We start from the raw sequence: 22444 nt of genomic DNA, 5'->3' as shown, positions 1-22444 counted from the left end.
ACTTTTCCCTTCTCCGTTCGATTTGAATTTTGACTATGTCACAGCTATGAAAATCCTGCAATTGTATGCAACTACTCTTTTACAGAAAACGTCAAAGACCAAAGAAAAGAAAACTGAATGTGTCCAACAGTTTGAGTACCTGGCTAAGCTAAGCTACCTCGATGTATTACATACAACGTTATGATGTTTTGAATGTGGATGGATCATCTTGTTTGTGTTGTGATGACTAAAACTAAGCAACTTGTTGCACGTGTGGCCGTGCGAAAAGGCGGCGAATGTTGTTATCCAGTTAGCCGGTCCTCACTCACCCCCATGGTGGCGTCCGTCGAGTAATGCTGCCCCAGTTCCCTCAACCCCGTCACGAAGTTCTTGCTGTTCTGGCAAAACACCTTCCCCGCCTCCAGCATGGTGTTGCACTGCTTCACCAGCTAAACAAACAAGCATTTCAAAACAGAATTACAACACAGGACACCACACTCACACATTTCCAGGTTTAAGCCGAGACAGTCAGACAGTCACACACCACACAGGCAAGCCAACAAGCAGACAGATGTAATGGATGGTAACTAGTACAGTTTGGCGGTAGATCATTAGTAAAACCTCCCTAACAAAGCATCATACAATATCGTAGTGCTGAGCTATTGGTCTGGATCTTTAGCTCAGCTGTATCTGTGCTGTGTCTACCATGCCCGAACTGGAGTGTTGACTGGTAGGTGGCGGGTTCGAGCCCTGAGTGGCAAACTAGCACAGGATCCCCTCAGTTACACAGCCAGCCAGGCAGACAGACAGAAAGAAAGTTTAGATATAAAACCTATGACTTCATAGAATCTACAGCTGAATCACACGTCACCACACTTCACATGTGCTCATTCTTCCAATGTATTCGGATGAACCACATTAGCAGCAGAAACTACATTTAAGTTGATCTGAGAAACTGACACAACTATTGAAGAGAAATCTGAAGCACCACAACATTCAGAATGGATGGTTTTGTGGAAGTTATTGAGAAGTCTGACATAAAAGGATGGAGAATCGGGACGGTTTGTGGTTATGCGCATTTGGCATTCATTCTCCACCTCTATCAGGAAACAACAGAAGGGAGGACCAGCGATAGATGGTTCCTCTTTTTTTTTTTAGCTGAGTGAAATGCTCATAAGAATGCACACACCCTCTCAGTAGGTAGTAACCTACAAAATGTCTATCCCACTAAGTCATTGACTTTTTTAGAAGCGTATGTCAGCTGTTGCAACCACAGCTAATGCCAATATTGTATTAATTTAATTCATTAATTAATCAATGGAATCAATTGACAAGCAATAAAAATCATACAATAATGACATGGTACCACCTTAACGTCTGCTACTAAAAGAACATTGATGACCTATGTGCCAATCATAACCAAAGTTTCTTTGTCTGTGTACATTTAAAGATGAGCTTATTTTACAAACATTATTTCAAATCTAACTTCCATGATGTGAAATGACCATTGCAGGGGCATGGCCAGACCTATTTTACAGGGGCAAGGGCCTGGGAATTGATTTGCTGTGCCCGGGTATGAGTTTCACAAAAAAACAACAACCTTGCTACCTTGGAATTTAGCTCAATTTTATAGCATACGGAGTAATTTACAGAATGCGCACAAAATAGTACACATGCACTACTTCCAATAATATAATTGATTTACAAGCTTTTAAAAATAAATAACTGCTTTGCACGCTCGCATTATCTCTCGGTGCCCTACTGTGCCTCTGTATAGCATTGGGTCAGCTGACGGCGTGACGGCCCTGGACCATTGTATGATTTTGGCCCTAAATTTGTAATCACAATCAAAATTTGATTCCTCCTACGTATCACCCCCATATAAGGTGCTCTCATGGTGTACTTGTTTGCTAATTGGTATACCCTGGTTCAAGACAGAGATTTTGTCTTTCCTTCAGGATCTCAGCTCTACAATAGTGGCTCTCACTCACCTTCTCAAGTCGTGTTTCCAGTTCGCCGACATCCCCCTCCACTTCTTCTATATCGGCCCTTAGGGACAAAGGTTACACAATGTGAGACAAAAACACTACTTCAAAACACATGCACACACACACACACACACACACACACACACACACACACACACACACACACACACACACACACACACACACACACACACACACACACACACACACACACACACACACACACACTTGCGCAACAACTTACACAATGTCTGAACAGTTAAGCTCAGCTTTGTGATGCATTTGTTAATTTTCCTGTCGGGCAATGTTAACAACGTCTATTGCCCAAAACGACACAGTACCAGTGATAGGCAGCTTCATGAAAAGTGAGGTAGTGATGGTGATTAGGTGGCCGAAGTCGACTATTAAAGGTGCAATGTGTAATGTTTTTAGTAGATTATTTCCTGAATCCATGCTGCACAAATGTTACCTTTTTCAAGAATACTTACCACCACCATCAAATTCTAAGCATACATTATGATTGGGGAAATGGCACTTCACACATGTCCAGCATTTAGGATTTCCAGAAATACAAATTTTTAGTTGCAAAATATACTGTACTTTGGTCATAATAAATATTAGTTTATTACTTTTTTGTAATATAGACAGCAGAGTTTCAATGACCAGCATAGGCCACTATCCATTCGTCATTGATTATGTCAGTCAATTTAAGCCCCAAAGGGCTACTACTACTACTACATTACTACATTGCACTTAGCTGACGCTTTCATTTATTCAAAGCGACTTACAGTTATTATTTTTCAGGGTATTGGTTACAGTCCCTGGAGCAATGTGGGGTTAGGTGCCTTGCTCAAGGGCACTTCAGCCATGGATGGAGATGTAGGGAGAGGTCAGGGGGGATTCGAACCTGCAACCCCTTAATTGAAAGACCAACTCTCTAACCACTAGGCCACGGCTGGTTTTGATGTTGTTTAAAGCTCTTTTCTGGCTCTACAAATTACATAAACAACATGGAACACAACAGTTATCCAAGTATGGATTATGATATATTAAAATATTAAAAGTTGAATATAAAAAACCCTATATTCGAAATAGCTAATATCTTTTCTAAACCTAGCCTAAAATGATATGAACGACATCTGAAGTTATGGTGTGAATGGAGTCATTTGAGAGACAATTTGACTTATGAAATAAGTGAAATAAGTGAAATAAGTTGTAATAAAGTAGTAATAATGTAGTGGTAGAAAGCAAGCCAATAGTGAGCACAATTTGGAAATACTACAGCATCGCCATTTACATGACCTTTGAACCAGATCTGATTCTGGGGGTGTGGACGGAGGTAGCTCTGAAGGCACTAATGACAAATGGCTGTACAGTTGTCGACCTCCCGTGGAATTCTGGGATAGCGAAGTAGTACTGTAGCAAAGTAACCCCTACACACTGGACCAATGATTCTCAACCCCCCCTGGAAGAAACCCCCCCCCCCCCCCACCCCGGGCCTCATCATAAGCCTGCTAACACCCTTATTGTTAAAAAATCAAATTGATTATGCCAAATGTATTTACTGTATCTGTGTGTGGAGGCCTGTGATGGAACAAGAGTCAGATGACACCAGTCAACAAGGAGTCAAACAGTAGCCTATGTGTGTTTGTGATGGTAAAAGTATGTGTAGGCCTACGTATATCTCCCACTATCTGTAACGCATGCAGGCTAAGTACCCATCACACAGTTGACTTTGTGGTTTCCGCTGGTGGCAGTGGGAGGTGCTGAAGAAGAAAATGAGTGACTACGAGCAATTGAGTGACAGAGACAGAATGGCAGACGATTTATATTGACAAGCCCCTTTGAAGCAGATCGGTCAAGAGGGAGAAAGGGGGAAGAATAAAAGTGGTCTAATTTTACAAGCTCCAGAGACCGGTTCTCAGCAAAAGAGGGAGAGTGAAAGAGTGACAGAGAGACAGATTGACAAGTCTGTCTACTTGTTGACCTTTCAGAGGGAGAAAGGGTGAGCATGAGTGTCCCACCATACTTTTTAGGCCAATCCTTTGTTATAGCCTCACAATAAAGCCTTATTATTTGAAATGTAGGGACTCAAAGAGGTAGAGAGAGACAGGCAGACAAAGTAAAAGGCTAAGCAGCCTACACATTCAGCAGCAAGCCACCCCTGACACAGACTTCCTGTCCCCTGTTTATCACCGCAGTATCTCTCGCCTCACTTCCTGTTACAAGCTGCTGTTGCCACCCCACCACCGCCACCTCCACCACTGGTTGCCTAGCAACAGGAGGCAGTGCCGTGGTTACCAGAGCACCCAGACTCCCATTCCCTAACTATTAGTGCAGCAGCATCATGCCCAGGTGGGCCTACTACATGACTACCAGAACTTGGTGTGTTGACTTGTAACGAGTTTGTGGCATTTAGTGGCATGGATAGTGTTTGAAATACTAGCTTGATGTCATCCTGCCCTTGGTTTGGGGTAAATTTCTCTAGGCCTAATAGTGTCCCTCTCTAGGCCTCCATAGGACAATAGGCTTACCACTCAAACTATGAAGAGTAGGCCTATCCAAAGAGAAGGGAAGAGGATGATGGACAGGAAGATGTTTACATGACCTATTTCTTTCTAAGCCCAGAGCAACAAAAACACACATTTAAAATTAGCCTGTCGTGTGTTAGGGCCTAATTATTCAACCTAAGGCAGCTTAATGCTGTGTGCGATAATGTAGGCCCCAATAGAATATCACTTTTTCATCCCAATTGAACTGTGTAACGACCCTGCGTTGTTGCAAAGACACATAGGCCTTTTCCTTCAACATGCAGAACTGTTGCTCTACTCTTTCGACCAAATCTTCCAGTCTCTCTCTCTCTCTCGCACTATAATAGGCTACCCTTCCCCGGATTATCTCATTCACATTTTCCATTCGCTCTGACGTGAACATTCCATTCCATGGTTTTACAGCCAGTGTTGACGTGACCTTGGCATGGCGATGCGATATTTCGGCTTCTTTGCAGCAAGTTTGGGTGGGTGAGTCTAGAAAGAGATTGCCCACAACTTCGGCCATTCGTTGCACCAGTTTAACCGACTCTACGACCCAGTTTCAGGTTAGCTGCTACACTGCGCGCGTACAGTATGTGTTCCGGGTGTATTTAAGGCTACAGCAAGAATTTCGCACTCAACAAAAATACCACAACATACCTGAAGCGAGGGGAATCCTTTAAACACTCTTCGAAGTCTAGCTTTACAGTCATCTTGATGTTTTACATAAACAGAGCAAACCGATGGATAGAAAATCCGACAGGTGTCATCAACACTCCCAAGAAGATGTGCCAGTTTGCGCTATCCGAGTGCCAAACTAGTAGGCTATCCTAATCTAATCGGCCTGTTCAAACTAAACGGATGTAAATAAGTAGTTAAATATGGGTCTAATCGTTTCAAGTGCATAGGGACCATTTGATTATTCCATCCCTATCGCCTGCCAAAAAAGTCTAACGCGTGTTGTTTCGTTTAATTCGTAGCGTTTTTAAGATGCGACCCCTAAACCGAGTGATCTGCCCCATTCACGAGGCGAATAGAAAGTACGCTCAGTCATTAAGAATTAATTTAAAGTATCGCTCCTTAACGCAACTGGTAGGGACACAAATGTATCTTCCTCTCGTAGCTACACTCTTGCCGTTGCTTCACCTCCCTTCTGTGATCTTTATTTCCGGGTGCGTAAAAGTTGCGTGCTCGAAGTACGGAAAGGTGAAACACTCAGCTGAGAGTAGAACTAGGCTAGAACGCAAAAGCCCCTTCTTCCAAACATGGCGATATGTTTAAACATATGGTGCACGAACTACACAGCCCCCCTTTTTTAATTTACAGACAATGGGAGGACCATCCAAATTATTTATTTTGATTAAGTTGTGGCTTTCATCAAGTTTCACAATTTGCAAATAGTCCTGGCGGTGTTGCCCACTAGCTATTGATGTTCGATGCTATGGCCTCAGAATAAACTGATGGGGTTCAAGTGGCATTCTTGGGCATGGTGGCATCCTTGGCAGGGTCCCCCCCCCCCCTCTCTGTAAAATATGATGAAAACAGCACGCGAGTTGGGATAATGTCGGTTGATCTGTATATTGTCGTTCAAAAGAGGCTAGATGACAGTTTGCATGGTATATATCTGCCACCTATAATTTCAGGTAGATGATCACCACACCCCCATGGCTCTGGGTAGACCTAAGACCGTTATGATGATGGTATAGGGAGGAAGAGACAAGACGTTAGACACCAAATAATAGCCTAGAGCCCTCCCTTGTGATCATACCAAGTTATTACAACGCACCTCGTAACATTGTCCCAGAGAGAGAGAGAGAGAGAGAGAGAGAGAGAGAGAGAGAGAAAGAGAGAGCACGCGCACGCACGCCAGCACACACGGGGAAGCAGCCTCCTTTGCTTGGTTAATTGGAAAATTAATTGACCAAGGCTATGACGCGCATTAATTCGAAAGAAATAGCCGCACAATTATCTGATGAAACTGTTTGACCCATCCTCGTTTGAGAAAGATTGGTAGTTGAGTCCAGATTTCAAATCAGTACGTCATTCAGAGGGAGTGGTACACCCAGGATAGCAGTGGAACTGTTGCCGAGCTATGTTGAAAAATACAGCCTATCAACGGTGCAATCAAAAAGAAAAAAACATAGGTCTCTATAGGCTCTGGCTGAAATGACGCAAAGAGTTGTCGTTCAGTTTGACGGCCATGGCATGCCTGTTCTCTTGTAGGCCAGTGCTCTGCAACCGTTGCTGGTTCTTGCCCAACAGTACTTAAAAATATGCCATTGTACAGCACCGCGTCTTCGCAGAGCAACACGACAGAGTGAGCGCAGTAGCCTAATATGTAAAAGTGGGTGTGCAGCAATAGGTCGAGTTAGAGACGCTGCCGGTGATAAATGTAGCGCCACAGAGCAGAGGGAGGCTGGGCAAATATTATTACTCGCAGTATTGTGGAATACCAACGCGACGACGGGTAAATAAATATCCTGGTGCGCATCGTTGACAGACGGATAAACGGGTTATCCAGTCAGTCGCCTACCCCGTGCCCTGACATATCGCCTCGCCTACGCATGTGAGTTCCAGTCGTCAGATCACACGAAGAGCAGCCGCATGATCGTTTTCATAATGCGGGCGTGAATCGGCAACAGTAACAGTAAAGGAGAGAGGGGAGGAGTACGCAGGGAGAGCGATCTGCTTTCCCCGCCAGACTAACGGGAGGAGAGAGAGGGGGAAAGCAACACTCCCAAGAATGTCGAATCGAAAACACCGGGATAACCAGGAGATATGCGCTCGCAGGGTGAGGGAGCTCGCGCAGGCAGCCGTCAACAAACACTGCTTCGAGTGCGGGCAGCCCGGGGTGACATATATCAATATCACCATCGGCTGCTTCGTGTGTACGTCGTGCTCCGGAATGTTGTGAGTACACCAACACAATCTGCACACAAAATAAGCTGGTACCCCCAGAAACATGATTAGTCAGACTACTGATGATGATGATGTTGATGATTATTAGGCAGTAGCCTAGTAGTACTAGGTTACGCTACTACTGCTTGCACTACTGATAGATAGCATGGTAATAATACTATCCTTAGTCTACGGCTGCTGCGTAGGCAATGTTTTCATGATTTATGATCCTGGCAGCAATATAGGCTACGGTGGGATCGGGTGCTTTGTATTCAAAATAAGTCTTCACCACGCATCCTAAATTGTATCCAACTTGCCGCATGAGTAGGCCGAAGAGATTGGCTGCTCGTCCAGACGCGCAAAGCAGTCTGTTCATCGCCAAATAATTGCTAACTCTGTCATTTACAGGCGTCCCGCTAATTGTGTTGCGTGTCGTTTCGTCACGACCAAAGGTTTGGGATCTCAGTCTGTTGTGGTTTGTGCATATCAAAAGTAGCTACCACTAGAGGATTTGGTCACTCTCTCTGTCTTGCAAAGGATAGTGCTCTGGTTTAAGGAATGCATCACCCTGCCTCACCCATTCACGTGCACATCAGTGCCAGATGTGCGCAGTCCAGCTGTTTTCATCATGCACGTTTTGTGTTTATTGCCAATCAGATTTTTGCCCTGTCATCTCTATGTTAGACACACCTCCCCTCACCATGTAGACCTAGTAGGCCTAGGCCTAGCACCACCTTTCCTCGCATCCTCATATTATTTTGGACACACAAGTACCACAGGGTATTCACCCTCCTCGTGTTTTTCACAGGTCACCTTTTGGAAATCTAGTTTCACTTGTTCCCCTGCCTGTCTGTCTATGTCTCCCTCTCCATATCTTTCCTAGGAGAGGACTCAACCCTCCCCACAGAGTCAAGTCCATTTCCATGACAACCTTCTCCCAACAGGAAGTGGAGTTTCTCCAAAACCATGGCAACGAGGTGAGTGGCAGGCCAGACTAGGACATCCATATACAGTACGTAGCATCCCTACACAAAATACCTTACTCACTTAGAATATTTATCACTGCTTTTCTGAACACAGAAAAATCCCAGCGCTGACCTATTACGTAGATGTATCTAAGACTCCCTCACCTAGGTAGATGTTACTGATAGCCATTGTCTGTTGGTGCTGTGATGTGTTGAGAAAGGTCAGGAGAAAAGTTTGTCGGCCAGAATGATTGGTGTCACACAGGATGGTGGATGGGTATCCGTGCAATTCTCCGGCCTGACATTTGTTCGCTCATCCAAATCATAATAACGGACATTTCTCTGCTTCTCAGAATTGTGGTGTTGGACATTTCTCTACTGACAGTTTTTCAGGGGTGGTTACTCTCCACCAACTCAGACGTTGGCCTCGTTTACGTGATGTTTTTAATTCAGAATGAATAATTCAGAAATAGTCCCATAATGCACGCCATACCACCAGTGGCGTGCTGTAATAGTCATTGAAAGGTGAATTACCGTCGTACTACTCTACTATGACATTATAGAGGGCCTTTAATAATGCACTATGACTCGGCCATTGCCATGCTTGTAACAGCAAATTTATAATGCTGGGTTTTAACAGGTTATATAGTTCTGTTGAGTTTACATAACTCTTTCATTTCATTCCGAATTGTGAAGTGTTATAGCAACAAGGGGAAGTTTTATACAGAATTAGAGTTAAATCTGAATTAAAGGTCTCATGCAAACGAGGCCATTTTGTTTTCGGGCAATTTTGTTGTTGATAAAACTAAAAGCAGCTAAACATTTTTTTTAAACAGACAAGAGAGGGTAGAGATGGGTTTTGGTCCAAGACCAAACATTCTGTGCCAGTAGCCAGTAAGGAATACACATTCTTCCCTGACAGGTTAGGGTTTGGCATGAGTTTTACACACAGTTCTCACATAGAAAACCCATATGCCTGCCAATGCCTGCCTTTGATAAAAGGTGAAATGTCCGTCTTCACAATCTGAATGAGCAAACAAATGTCCGATCAGAGAATTCTCCCACATCCTAGTGGAGGTAGCCTATTGCCTGGCCAGTTGACGTGGCCCGGCACTGCAGAATGTGCCTGGGCTGCCCATTTTGAGGTCTGAGGGAGTCATGAGATCCCAGAGAAATATAATGTGTGTGTGTGTGTGTGTGCGTGCGTGCGTGTCGGTGCGTCTGTGCATCTGTGCATCTGTGTGTGCATGTACATCCCCAGTGTGCGTAGTGCCATGTTGGGCAGAGAGGACTGAGGGGAGGTTGTCTACCTTGACACAGCTTGTATGTATGTTCTGAAAGCACCCTTGAACAGAGGACAGTCCTTCCCCTCTCCATTATGCCCGTGAGCACAACAGGGTTTGCGTGGGAAATTTGGTTTGTGACGAGTGGTGGTGACGACTATCAATGCTTTCAACACACATACTGTAATAATTTAGAAAACTGTGATAAATATTAGCTTTGAATGTTCATACTGTACCATCCTAATGATTCAGGGTGGGGAGTGATGGAGGAATTACCTTATATTAGTGACAGTACTAAGGTATTATTTAGCAGTAAGTAGGCCTACCTTAGACCAAAACGGCTAACGTTTAATAACATTATGTAATAAATGAACAATGTGTGCACCAAAAATGTGCATCAACGCTTCCACTGTGTGACACAACTGAAGATAGTTGCTTCAAAAGTGCAATTATATGTGCAAGTAATGTAATAATCATGAATTTAACGTAATTCCATAGCTTAAACTTATACACACATTTCATAGAACATACTAGCACATACTGATAAACACATACTTAACCCATTTTAGCCTGATGACTCGTATATGTTGTTTGACCTTGCATTCAGGCTCTTGAGATTTTAGCTTTTTAAAATAAAAATGTGGGTATGTTACAGCTGAATGAATACATTCTAATGCTAGATGAGGGTGTTAGGGTTTAAAATTAAACTTATTTCATGTTTTTATGTCCATCAGAGGCTGAGATATTTAGGTTTTATAGGCTGAGGGCAACTCTCCCAACAAGGGCTTAGGCATTCAGCAGGCATTTTTTGCAGGTGCTTTAGGCATCAATGGGTTAAAATACAACACAGACTGTACATCTCCCACAATGCCTTGTGGCAAAATCAGGAAATGTAGTGCTTTTTCAAAACAATGCAGCTGTTTTCTTAAAGCAGCAATGACACATTTTTTTCTGAAAAGGGCAAGGACAACTTCAGGGCTACATGTTGTTTTGAAAAGTGATTTTGCCATTTGTGATTCAAAATATGTAATTTGCTGGAAAAGGGTGCTGTTGGAGCCTGTTGGGTGTCTGTCATCAAACAAAAAATCCCCCTTCTTCGGAATTGTCAAAGTATGGTAATAGTACCGGTGGTGGCTATGGCAATAAATAAATACACAGTAAGCAGCCTCGCCCATCACTGCTCAGTCTTTCAGGAAAAACACGTTCTGATTTAAAAAAAAAAAAAATTTGCTTGCTTTCTTCCTCTCAGGTCAGAATTTGACATCTAAGGTTAAGAGTACGCGTAGAGCAGTGATTGTCAAACTGTAAGCCGGGGCCCATTGGTGGGACCTGAAAGTATTCCAAGTAGGCCTTGACATAATTGTGTAAAAATCAAAATCATATTTTTGTGTGTGTTGTTGATTATCTATTTGAGTTGTATTGTTTTATTGGGTCAAAGGTGGGCCCCGAACATTTGTGAAATTTCAAGTGGGCCCCAAATGGGAAAAGGTTGGGGAACCCCTGTGGCCTACGGTGTAGAATAAATCTGACAGACATTCAGGTAGGCAGAGGGGCAGACGTAGGTCTTACCGACTGGTGCACTGATTTGTCTCTCCAATTCATGTGGAAGGGATTCTTGCTAAACAGGTTTCGGAAAACTAGCTTGCTTTGATTTATTCATGCGTGTGTGTTTTGTTATGTCAAATGCGAAGTACCATATTGACCACATTCTACTTAAACAATGTAAGTTACAATTTGCGTTTTTAACACACAATTGTGTACATTTGTCACAATTTTATGAAATGTAGCTGGTTGGAAATTAATGTAAAAGTTTTCAGATCTAGAAGATAGGATGCACCGAATGTTTGACATCCAGTGCTTACAGTTACATTGTTTCTTAAGTGAAAGTGAAAGTCCCACCTGGGAAACTATTGTTGTGACGCTACACTCCAAAGCACACATTGTTCACTGTACACAAAGAAATTTGCATTTTATGCATCACATGTGCAAGGGGCAGCCCCAGATGGAGCCCAAGGGAGAAGTGCGGTGGCATGGTACCATGCTCAGGGTACCTCAGTCGGGTGGGAAAAAGCACTGGTTAATAACTCCCTTAACTAGACAAAAACTTTTGAAAAACGTTTGAAACTTCATCTGCCTTCTTCTCAGTCTGAGGCGAAATATTGCCAGATAATTTTATTGACCTATTTATAGTATAAGACAAGTAGGATTTTCAGGAACTGTACAGTGTTTGTACAGTATGTACCCTGCTATAAGGAAAAGAAAGCTGTAAAGCCATAGATAAACAGAAGAACGGCTGCGCACAACCATGATGACAACCACATTAAACTCGGCACACTGGGCATGCTTGGTATTTCACTGATTCACTGATGCACAGATTTGGAGCGTGAGGGTCTGACCTTGATTTTGTCGGGAAGGGAGATATTTTGAACAGATGTGTATGCATGAGCTGCTTTCTTGTGCCTACTAAACCTGACTGGATTTCATGGTTAAAGGTTGGGAAGAGGACTTGGCTGTGCACCTTCGACCCAAAAGCAGACGGATGTTTTGATGCTCGAGACTCCCAGAAACTAAAAGAGTTTCTGCAAGACAAATATGAGAGGAAGAAATGGTAAGAACTATATGTCATCACAATGGCATTGAGAGTGATTCTTTTGTATTGAAAGTGATTCTTTTTCTCAAGAACATTTTGTTTCCTTGTTACTGCTTGTTCTGTTTCTGAACCCCCCCCCCTCTCTCTCTCTCTCTCTCTCTCTCTCTCTCTCTCTCTCGCTCTCTCCTTCTGTGCATGTGTTTCTGTATTTCCCTGCTCTGTTGGTGATTAGCATCTCCAGTCCTTTCACATTCTCATGTGTCCTGCCAGCCTAGTTCACGCACAGAGGCATAGAGGACACTGCCAACACAACTGAACATCCACACAGGCCAATCGAGTCAGACAACACCTTCTAGCCATTGGCCTTGTTTGTGTGGCAATATTGAGTTTTTTATTCCTCCAGTTTGTGCATTGTAAAACGCTGCAGCCAGTTAAACTTTAAAAAGGAAGCCTTAAGTTTGTAACTTAACTAGAGAAAGCCTTGAGTTGAGTTAAATCTCGAGTTAAGTTAACTTACAGCAGCAGCAGCAGGGCAACTTTTTTTTCATTTGACTTGCAATGTTTTCCAGTGTGGGTCATGTTCATGACTTCCTTGAAATCACATGAAGTCATGAAGTCATCAAGTGCTCCTCAAAACCATTGTTGGGTTATTCTTGTTGTCAGCTGACTCATTGGAAGCATTGGTCAGAATTTTGATTTGTTTTCAAGCATTAGGCTACATCTGTCAAACATTCACAATTATGTCTGAAAAAATTGGAACGATTAACACAGGACAGTCGTTCCAACCAACAATAGAGCTGTTTACTTGCATTTTCTGATTTGACTCACGAGGATCAAAAAGTTAGTGTAAGTCTCCCGAAGTTTTATTCCTACTGAGTAAAGAGATAAAACCAAACAAGTAAACAACGGTCTTTTAGTGTGTCTTTCTGATCAGTTTTATGAGAGGACAATTAATCACTGCATAGCTCATATTATGAATTATATTCCATCCTTCACGCATGTGGAAAACATACTAAAAGTGGAATAGCATCAGAGTACTATTTTTTTTTAGAGAATAACAAACTCAAAACAGAGGTCATTGTATACATTTTTACTATTTCATGTAATTGGTTTTGCGGAATGCTTGGAACAAATAAGGGACTTTTGGTTACATACCGCCATTCTGACATTGACATTTAATTGTCGGAATGGCGGTATCAATTTTTTTCATGAAACGTCACACAGATTTTTCTTTTCAACATACTGCTATTCCAACAATGGAAGGCTTGGCAGAATGATCACTCACTCATAGATGTTGACAGTTGGCTCATTGTTGATAATGGCTCATTGTTGTGTTTTTGTAGCCTACAATGTTTTTTCCTGTAGCTAATGCCTCCTATTTGCAATTTTTTCACAAGCCATTCTGAGTAAAATGCTGCCACGTATTTCAGCACCACACGTGAACAGCTCCTTACTTTGGAGCGATGTTTGAAGGTGTGCAAGCAAGATGACGAATGTGCCTATGATAGCGTGCTGTAGCTACTCCAAGGGCAGATGTGGAAACATTCAGCACCACAACCGTGGGCAGCTCCCTTTAAGAGCAACTTGGTGCCAGAGTGTCGGTATGAAAAACTGTCAGAATGGCGAAATGGTGGTATATCGGAATGGCAGTTGCTCTCCGGGACTTTTTACTCTCTGGTGCTTGATAACTTTATTTTTAGCCATTGGTTTTGTTTGAATGTGATTGTTTATTTGTTTCTTGTCGCTGCAAAGGCATTTTTCAAAGAGCAAGAACCGTAGAGACATAGATGGCCCCTTCAGCCCGGGGGTTCCGAACATGCCCACCGTCCAGAATCAGCCTCATGGACATCCCATGGCCCACGCCGCCCACGCCGCCCATGCCGCCCACGCTGCCCATGCCGCCCATGCTGCCAGGCCCACACGCACCCTGGTGAGGAACAGGAGAGGAGATGGATGGATGGGGTACTGGAGCTGATAGATCCTCATACTTCCCCACCACAAAAAAATGTACTATATGGAGGAAGAGGAGTGGAAAGAGCAATATGGAGAGAGAGAGAGAGAGAGAGAGAGAGAGAGAGAGAGAGAGAGAGAGAGAGAGAGAGAGAGAGAGAGAGGGGCAGAGGCAGAGGCAGAAGCAGAAGCAGAGGCAGATGGCTGGATGCCTTGTGGGTTGTTGAGATGAATCACAAGCTAATGGCACATAGCTCAGTTTAAAAATAGAAATGAGTTTAATGGTACCATCTACAACATTATCCATTGGAATTAGAAAGCATATGTATACGCTCTGAATATGATGTCGGACATCGTTCTTAATCCATAGCCTAATCAAACTTAATGTGCTTAGCACACAACATTCTGTATTCAGGCTGTTTTGTTGTATACGTACAGTATACGTATTTATTGGGGCAATAGACTATTTTTATTATGCGAGCCAAATAGGAAAGTCTACAAGTGGTAAATTGATTGTGTGAAATTGTGAGAACAGTACCATACCGCTATACAAGTGCGATAAGCACTCAGACCAGTAAAACGCTAACAAATAATCAATACAATAACAGTTCTTCTGTTCTGTCTCTCTCCCCAGTCCCAGAATCAGATGGCCACCTGGGACAGACCCCCTATGGTGTCCCCTGCTGACATTCGCACCGACGTCTTTACTGCCAGGCCAACCCGCTCGCAAAGCTTCAGAGACCCTCCATTGAAAGGTACTGCATTGCAAAAAAGGATGAATGCTAAAAAAAACTAGAAATGCACTCAGAGAGTGCAGACCTCTGCCAAGGAAGCTGTTTGATAAAACATTTGACTGTTACACCCTTTCTGCCTTCTTTTTGTGCAGTTCGAAACTGGAATGTCAAAATTTGATCTACCCAGCAATGGTGAAGAATCTTTTAAAAATTCCTGGATTCGGATCATGATCATGACCACCAAAATTCAATCACTTGTTCCTTTTGTCATTTCCATCAACTCCACAAAGTTTCATCCAAATCTGTTAACTTTTTGAGTCATGCTGCTGACAGACAAACAAACAGACAGACAGACAAACCAATACGACCTAAAACATAAATTCCTTGGCGGAGGTAAAAACATAACCTCCTTGGCGGAGGTCAAAACTGATAGAGAAAACCATGACTATGTGTCATATGCTGTAACATATGTGCCAAACGACTGCCTCTGCCTTTTTTCATTGTGCCATGACTTCTCTCTTTCTATTTGTAGGTCTTTCTCTCACTCAGGACCAGATGTACATACATTTGCGAACACAACATATTTTGCGGCATCCTCAGTTTGCAGAAACCGCACATTGTTTGCCTTGATTTTGTGTGGTATGTATTATGCTCATCACGTAATTCCGTGCTTTCACCTGGCTTTCGGTCTTGTTATCGGTGCTTACAGTGGCACCATTGGATGGCCAGCTTCCCTGCGGTCATCATGGAAGGAAAGAAAGGAAGCAAAGTGATTCAGCATGACAGTCCAAGCTCCTTTCGCATAAGCTCACGTTACATATTTTAAGTTCAATCCAGGTGCGTGAGGTGACCCTAAACAGCATGTGATGCAATAAGACAATTGGCTTTTGCCTTTCATCAAACATATTGGTGACAGTCACAGGCCCCTAACAGTTTGATGTTTTAATTTATCATAGTGTAGAATTGGGTTCTCTCAACTGTAAATGTGTCAACAAACAGCATAGCTGATGGCAAACTATAAAGTATGAACGTGAAAAACAAAGCATATTATAAAACTTGGCTTTGTCTTTTGCATACATTGCCTTCGGTGTTGAAAGAATTTAGCTGTGAGCAACTGCTCAGCTTGACAGATGTTTCGTTCCTCAAATGAGGAGCTTCATTGGTCAGGAATTGCCTCATCAACCAGAAACTGAACGAAGAGCGAACCATCTATCCAGTTCCAAGAAGCAGCCCAGTTTCTTAAAACTAAGCTCTCTGGATCATGACCTGGGTGAATGGCAGTCTTCACAGATGAAAGTTGTCGAAAGTTGTGTTTCAGGAGTGTTTCAGTGTGCAAGTAATCAATTATGCATGCACTCTCACCGGCAGGTTCCATGCGTACTGGAGACTGTTCAATTAAATGCTACTTTGCCCTTTCTCTCCCAATTTGCACCGCCAGGTTTGCATATTATTTATGACTGAAAAATGACACTGGCACTTATTTGGAATGTTGCTCATAATTTGTACAAACCACGCCATGTTTTGGGTTTTTTGTGTGTGAGAGAAGTACTACTGTAAAGTACGTCTGACGTGAGCATTAAATGTCTGTACATCTGGCCCTCACAACTCTTCACAGATACTGTTTCAGGCCGACCAGAACGTTGCTGGTGCTTGTTCCTGTACCAGTTACGTTCTGAACTACCGTAAAGTGCTTACCTGCGAACCACTCGCGTTAATACCGGGATCTGAACCTTTCTGCAAGTGACTGCGTGTTACCCAGATTAACCTACTGACGTCCACGTTGTCGTCACGGTTCCTAGAGAAAAAGCTATTATTTTTCGGTTCGCATCACGAACCAACTTTTTGGATCTTGAATACTCAGACATTAGATGCAGGAATGAGCACTGGCACGGTTCTCGTCGGCCTGAATGCGCCTTGAGTGGCTTTCTTTCTCAACTAACCATTCCTCTGAGTTACACTTGAATTTTTCTCCCCCTTTCTTTCCTTAGCTCTTATTTATCTTCTTATTCATTATCTGGCCCCCACTATCATTCTTATGCTACTCTTCGTCCCTGAACGGCCTGAGTGAAGCCTAAAAAGAATTGGGCGGGGAAAAAATGTGTTCATTTTTGTGTTTGGTGGTCACCATTGTTTTTTTGTTTGTTGTTGTGTTCCCTCTTTGCCGTCTCTGCCACCTCTAACTCCAGATGCTTTCATCAGTGGGATGGAGAGACAAAGGCCTGGGTCAATGTCCGCAGGAATGGCAGCCCAGAATCACCCCACGTCCTTTCCAGCCCTCCCTCGTCCATCAGGTAGAATACACACACACACACACACACACACACACACACACACACACACACACACACACACACACACACACACACACTCACACACACACTCACACACACACACACACACACACACACACACACACACACACACACACACACACACACACACACACACACACACACACACACACACACACACACACACACACACACACACACTGGATGAGAGAGAGAGAAAGAGAGAGAGAGAAAGAGAGAGAGAGAGAGAGAGAGAGAGAGAGAGAGAGAGAGAGAGAGAGAGAGAGAGAGAGACTTTACCTCTTGTCTTGACAATATTGTGCCACACTACTGCCCTACAAAGGCAAAGTCCAGTAACTACGCCAATATTGAAACAGGTGTGTGGTTGGTGTGTGGTTGGATTTTGTATGCTGCAAGTTTGACATAGCTATATCTCTAAAACAGGAGTATAATGAAGACTATTTTCAGTTTAAACTCAATTTTGACCAAATATGTAGTTAGTGCACTTTGCCTTTGTAAGGCAGATAAGTCCAGTGTTTGGGCTTGTCTCATCCTCTTTGCTGTCTGCTTCTTTGTCTTTGTGTTTCGTGTTCCTTTGCTACGCTATCCTAGCCAGTAGCACCTTTAAAAACAACTTCACCCTAGGTAAGCATTACTAGTACTTTGGTGCGTGCGTGCATCTGTGCGTGCATGCGTGTGTGCGTGCATGAGAGAGGGGGGGGGCGGACAGAGAGAGAGAGAGAGAGAGAGAGAGAGAGAGAGAGAGAGAGAGAGAGAGCGAGAGCCAGAGAGAGAGCCAGAGAGAGAGAGGGAGATGTGTATGTGTGTGTGTGTGTGTGTGGGGGTGGATGGGGGGGTTGTAGACGAGCATGCAAAGGGACAAGAGTTGCCGGACACTATTGAAGGATCAGACCATCAGGATTTGATTTACTTACAGCATTGATTACTGTGTAATGATGGTGGCAGATGGCATAAAGTGTCATACATGTTCAGAACTGTACAGTGTCCTTTCATGTGATTTGCCAGTGTCTATGGGAATGTATAGCCATCAGTGTGGGGAAGCTGCACACACAGACTACACATCTTCTTTGCCTATCCCTGCTATGCCATCTCATACACACACACACACTGCAAAGACACACTTTTCCACTCATACACCATAGCGCTGCAGGTTTTAAAAAAAAAAACATACGTCTTGGTAATAAAAAATGAATAAGCGTTTCACAGTTTTACATGTATTTGTCGAACAAAGAGCTGTGCCCTATTGCAACATACAACAATATTGTGATGATATGGACTTTCATATTGTGAAGCCTTGAAAGAGTATTTGATTTTGTTTTTAGTGCAGGTCATGCTGTGTTTGCATACATTCACTATGCCCTAATATGGAGTAGCCCTAAGCATCAATAGATCCTCCTCAGGCATGAGTTCATGCCATGTGCTTTTGGCAAAACTGACTTTACTTTAAACAGATCTGGTATTCTGCATTTAAAAAGGTCTCCACTGAACGCTCAGCCTTGTGGATATGTGAAACACGAAGGCCTGGCATGTGTAGGAGCATCTATGTGTGAAAAAGGAAAATAATTTTTTTTAAAAGAGCTGAACGAAAAAAAAGAGTGTTTAGGGATGTTCCCTGGTATTTTGTAACAATTTCTGTTGTTAAAATACAATGGCCAGTGTCCTTTGTGAACATGTGTTTTGCTAGAAAGATTAAAGTTTTGTGTGTGCCTACACAATGATAAAGAAATGGAACAAAAATGTGAAACTTAGTTCAATCTAAACTAGGCTATATACTGTATGTATCTGTCATGCTTGTGCAGTGTGCTGTCAAAACCACAGTAGTCATATAATGCCATCCTGATGCATGGAATGGGAAGGAATGTGGTGTAGACAGGGACGATGCACAGTAGCAGTCTATCAAAACAGTATTTTCCAGCTATACTGAAGAGAGACAAATTTAGTATGATTCGCTATGGAGTCTCAAGGGCTGTTTTCAAGTGTACAAAGTCGTTATTAAGTATATTGGTTTTTTTTACAGATAGTACTGAATCTTGCCTAGAGGTGTCAAAAGTAAATGTAAAAGTAAATTCTTGGTGTACGTACAAGACTAGCACATGATATTACATAGCTGTTACACCATTTACTCCATTTTAGTTAGTTAGTTTAGTTTATTTGATAGGGACAGATACATAACATGTAGGTTGCACAACAACCAAACAGCAAGCATCATAGCATTTATAGCCAAAAGCTAATGTCCAATGCCCGTCCCTAGAGACATTGTACCTAAAGAGGTAGACAGTGTAGTTAATGAAAAACACTCAAAAACCCAACCTTACAAACTTGATCCAACCAGCGCATAGTCATGTAATTGTAAGATAAGTACACAGGTCTACTGGTTAGTCAGATAAGGTTCCAGTGTATTTTTTGCTTTTACTATTGACACCTCTGATCTTGCCCTCCATTCCAATCGTTGGACCTATCCCGTGACACTGTGTCCTTTACGTGGTCCAAGGTCGCAGCCTCTCTGGATCTGGCGGTGGAGCTCCTTTCAGGGCGTTTCCCAAGTCGCTCAGTGTGGACTTTGGGGGTCTTGGTCATCAGCCGCATGCCACGCTCAGCACTGCCACCGCCCCGCCCGCTGCTGCCCCCACCAAAGCAGCGCCAGCGCCGCCCTCCCAGGACAGATATGCACCCCTCTCTCAGCTCGATAGTGTCTTCTCTGAGAGCACGCCTGCCAATACAGGTATAGTATGCCATCTGCCATCCCTGCGTGTGTGTGTGCGTGTGCGTGCGTGCGTGCGTGCGTGTGTGTGTGTGTGTGTGTGTGTGTGTGTGTGTGTGTGTGTGTGTGTGTGTGTGTGTGTGTGTGTGTGTGTGTGTGTGTGTGTGTGTGTGTGTGTGTGTGTGTGAAATTACTTGAAATGGTCTTAATAACCCGGAGCCAAGATCAAGTTCAGCATAACGGGCCTGGTGCTTTTTCAGTATTTCAAAGCTAACAGCAACTACTGGCTATTTCTGTGTGTGTCAACAGCCCCATCTACTGGCCCAGCTCAGTACAACGCCATATTTGGCAACAGAGTGTCAACCAGCTCCACTCCTCCTACAAGGTAAGTCTTGGGGAACTGCTATATCAGGGCTTTCCCAAACTTTACCATGACAAGGCCCCCATATGCCAGTAGATTACAGCCAAGACCCTCCTAACATGGGCTGTGCCACACTATTTGTTTTTCTTTCACGGGTCGATGCAGTTTCTGCATCCTTAAATCACTACAATAGGAGACATAATAAAATAGCAGGGTAGAGTTGTGTGTAATTACTTGCCTTATTTTTGGTTTATTTTTATTCACGTTAGTCATTTAATTTATTCAATTATTTTTGTTTTGCAATACTTTTCCTTTCAATCTGCTGCGGTCCCCCTATTACTCTCTCACGGCCCCCCAGGGGTCCCCGACCCCTACTTTGAAGACCACTGTGCAGGAGTCCTGTGAATGCGTCATCATTTGGAATTAGAAGCCCCAAAACCACGCTGGCATTTTGTTTGACTTTTTAACTGCATGTTGAATAGTTTTGCTGCTTGGGTGGAGAGAATTAAAGCCAGAAATTGGAGATGCTTTTAAAAAAATCAAAGTGTTGTCTCTCAGTTATTTTAACTCACTTTGATTTTGCAGTTCTCCTGATGTTGCAGACCCAGACATCCCAAGTTTCCCAAGTAAGTTAGTTTTTTAATTTTTGTTCATTTTCATTCCGTCATGTACACACACACACACACACACACACACACACACACACACACACACACACACACACACACACACACACACACACACACACACACACACACACACACACACACACACACACACACACACACACACACACACTCCTCTCTCTCTCTCTCTCTCTCTCTCTCTCTCTCTCTCTCTCTCTCTCTCTCTCTCTCTCTCTCTCTCTCTGCATTCCCATCTAAATCACTCTCCTCTTTAGCCCGTAACAGCATTAGTGTCTGACCAGCTGTGTAATAGAGTGGAATGGGGAATTAGATTGGAATGGAGCAGCGGCCCTCAAGGCAGCCTTCAGACCTCAGACATCAACCTCTTATGGACAGGATGGCATTGACCAAATTCTCCTTCCGCTTTATGCATCTGGTTATATTTTATAGATATTTGTATAGATATGTTTTGCTTTTATACTTTAAGAATTACATATGTGTTGTTTGTAATGTGGTGGAAATTGCTCTTCAAAGCATCTGCTTAAATTTCCTCCTTGCAAGTCTTTTTTGTCAAAGGCGTCTGCTAAATGTAATGTAATGTAATCATTAACCTTCTTCAAAGGTTATACGTACTGCAAATATCTGTCTATCCGATTCAGCTTTGATCACAACCTCCTGGACTGCCATTCAGTTTGTATGCTTCTGTATATTTTTCCAACTACTTGCCTTTTTAGTTCTCATTCACTGTTTCTACGCATCTGTCCCATGTCCACCCACAGATTTCCCCAACCCGTTCAACGTTACCTCCAGTACCCAGCCTGCACTCTCTCCAAGCAACCCTTTCAAGTGTGTCTCGTCAGGTACGCTAGTATTATTGCTCAATCATTGTTAGTGTGTATTAGTGTGTGTCTCTCAAGTGTGTTTGTGTGTGTGTGTGTGTGTGTGTGTGTGTGTGTGTGTGTGTGTGTGTGTGTGTGTGTGTGTGTGTGTGTGTGTGTGTGTGTGGGAGTGGGAGTGTGAGTGTGAGTGAAAGTGTGCATGTGTATGCGTGTGTGTGTTTCTTTAAGATAAATCCATCTGACAGGAACATTTTGTCTAAAAAAAACAAAAATGTCTGCCTCTGACTCATGTACATGGAAAAAAGAATAGTCAGCGTAGGCATACACTAGAGGGCAGTAATGTGCTACATGGCACACTTCATGTTCTTGTCACTAATCCCTCCGTGATACACAAATCAAGAATCTGCAGATTTCTTTGTACTATGTGCGTAATAATACTGTAAGGTAGATAATGAAAGGACCAGAGACCAAAATGTGGGTTTGCACCATTTACAAGTTCAATCAATACCAAACTCTTGCTCATGTCTTGCATGATGCATTTCAATCTATGCACTACATGGGCTGTTATAGGTCATGTTTTCTTTCTAAACCAACAGATGATACCAGTGCGTTCGTCTCCAATCCATCATCCATATTCCCTCAATCAGCTTCCTTCCCGGCACCCACCACTACCCAGAATGCATTTCC

The 22444-nt window shown here is 43.1% G+C and overlaps 2 protein-coding genes across 4 annotated transcripts in view; one reads left to right on the top strand and one right to left on the bottom strand.

The window, feature by feature from the left end:
- The window catches only part of acap1 (ArfGAP with coiled-coil, ankyrin repeat and PH domains 1), a 43450-nt gene extending 37507 nt beyond the window's left edge, over positions 1-5943 (bottom strand). For 2 of the 3 annotated variants that reach the window (XR_010032462.1, XM_063187221.1), the window contains exons 1-3: positions 5159-5943; positions 1971-2028; positions 309-428 (exon numbers count right to left, since the gene is read on the bottom strand). Coding sequence is in view for 2 of the 3 variants with exons in the window: in XM_063187221.1 (XP_063043291.1) it covers positions 309-428; positions 1971-2028; positions 5159-5211 (231 nt within the window). In the remaining variant the exon portion in view is untranslated. The remainder of the gene's footprint in view (positions 1-308; positions 429-1970; positions 2029-5158) is intronic. The other variant, XM_063187222.1, reaches the window with a different exon arrangement.
- A 618-nt stretch (positions 5944-6561) lies between these two features.
- Positions 6562-22439, top strand: agfg2 (ArfGAP with FG repeats 2; the record flags this gene model as incomplete). Its single annotated transcript, XM_063187621.1, has 11 exons — positions 6562-7408; positions 8280-8373; positions 12137-12252; positions 13987-14164; positions 14819-14939; positions 17105-17209; positions 19722-19952; positions 20241-20316; positions 20878-20918; positions 21698-21778; positions 22354-22439. Coding segments are annotated over exons 1-11 (1296 nt in total), but the record flags the coding sequence as incomplete, so codon positions are not given.
- Positions 22440-22444: the final 5 nt, after the last annotated feature.

Source organism: Engraulis encrasicolus, chromosome 21 (assembly GCF_034702125.1).
Source record: "Engraulis encrasicolus isolate BLACKSEA-1 chromosome 21, IST_EnEncr_1.0, whole genome shotgun sequence".
Lineage (NCBI taxonomy): Eukaryota > Metazoa > Chordata > Actinopteri > Clupeiformes > Engraulidae > Engraulis > Engraulis encrasicolus.
Note: the sequence above shows the minus strand (reverse complement) of the source record. Positions and strands in the feature narration are given on the sequence as shown.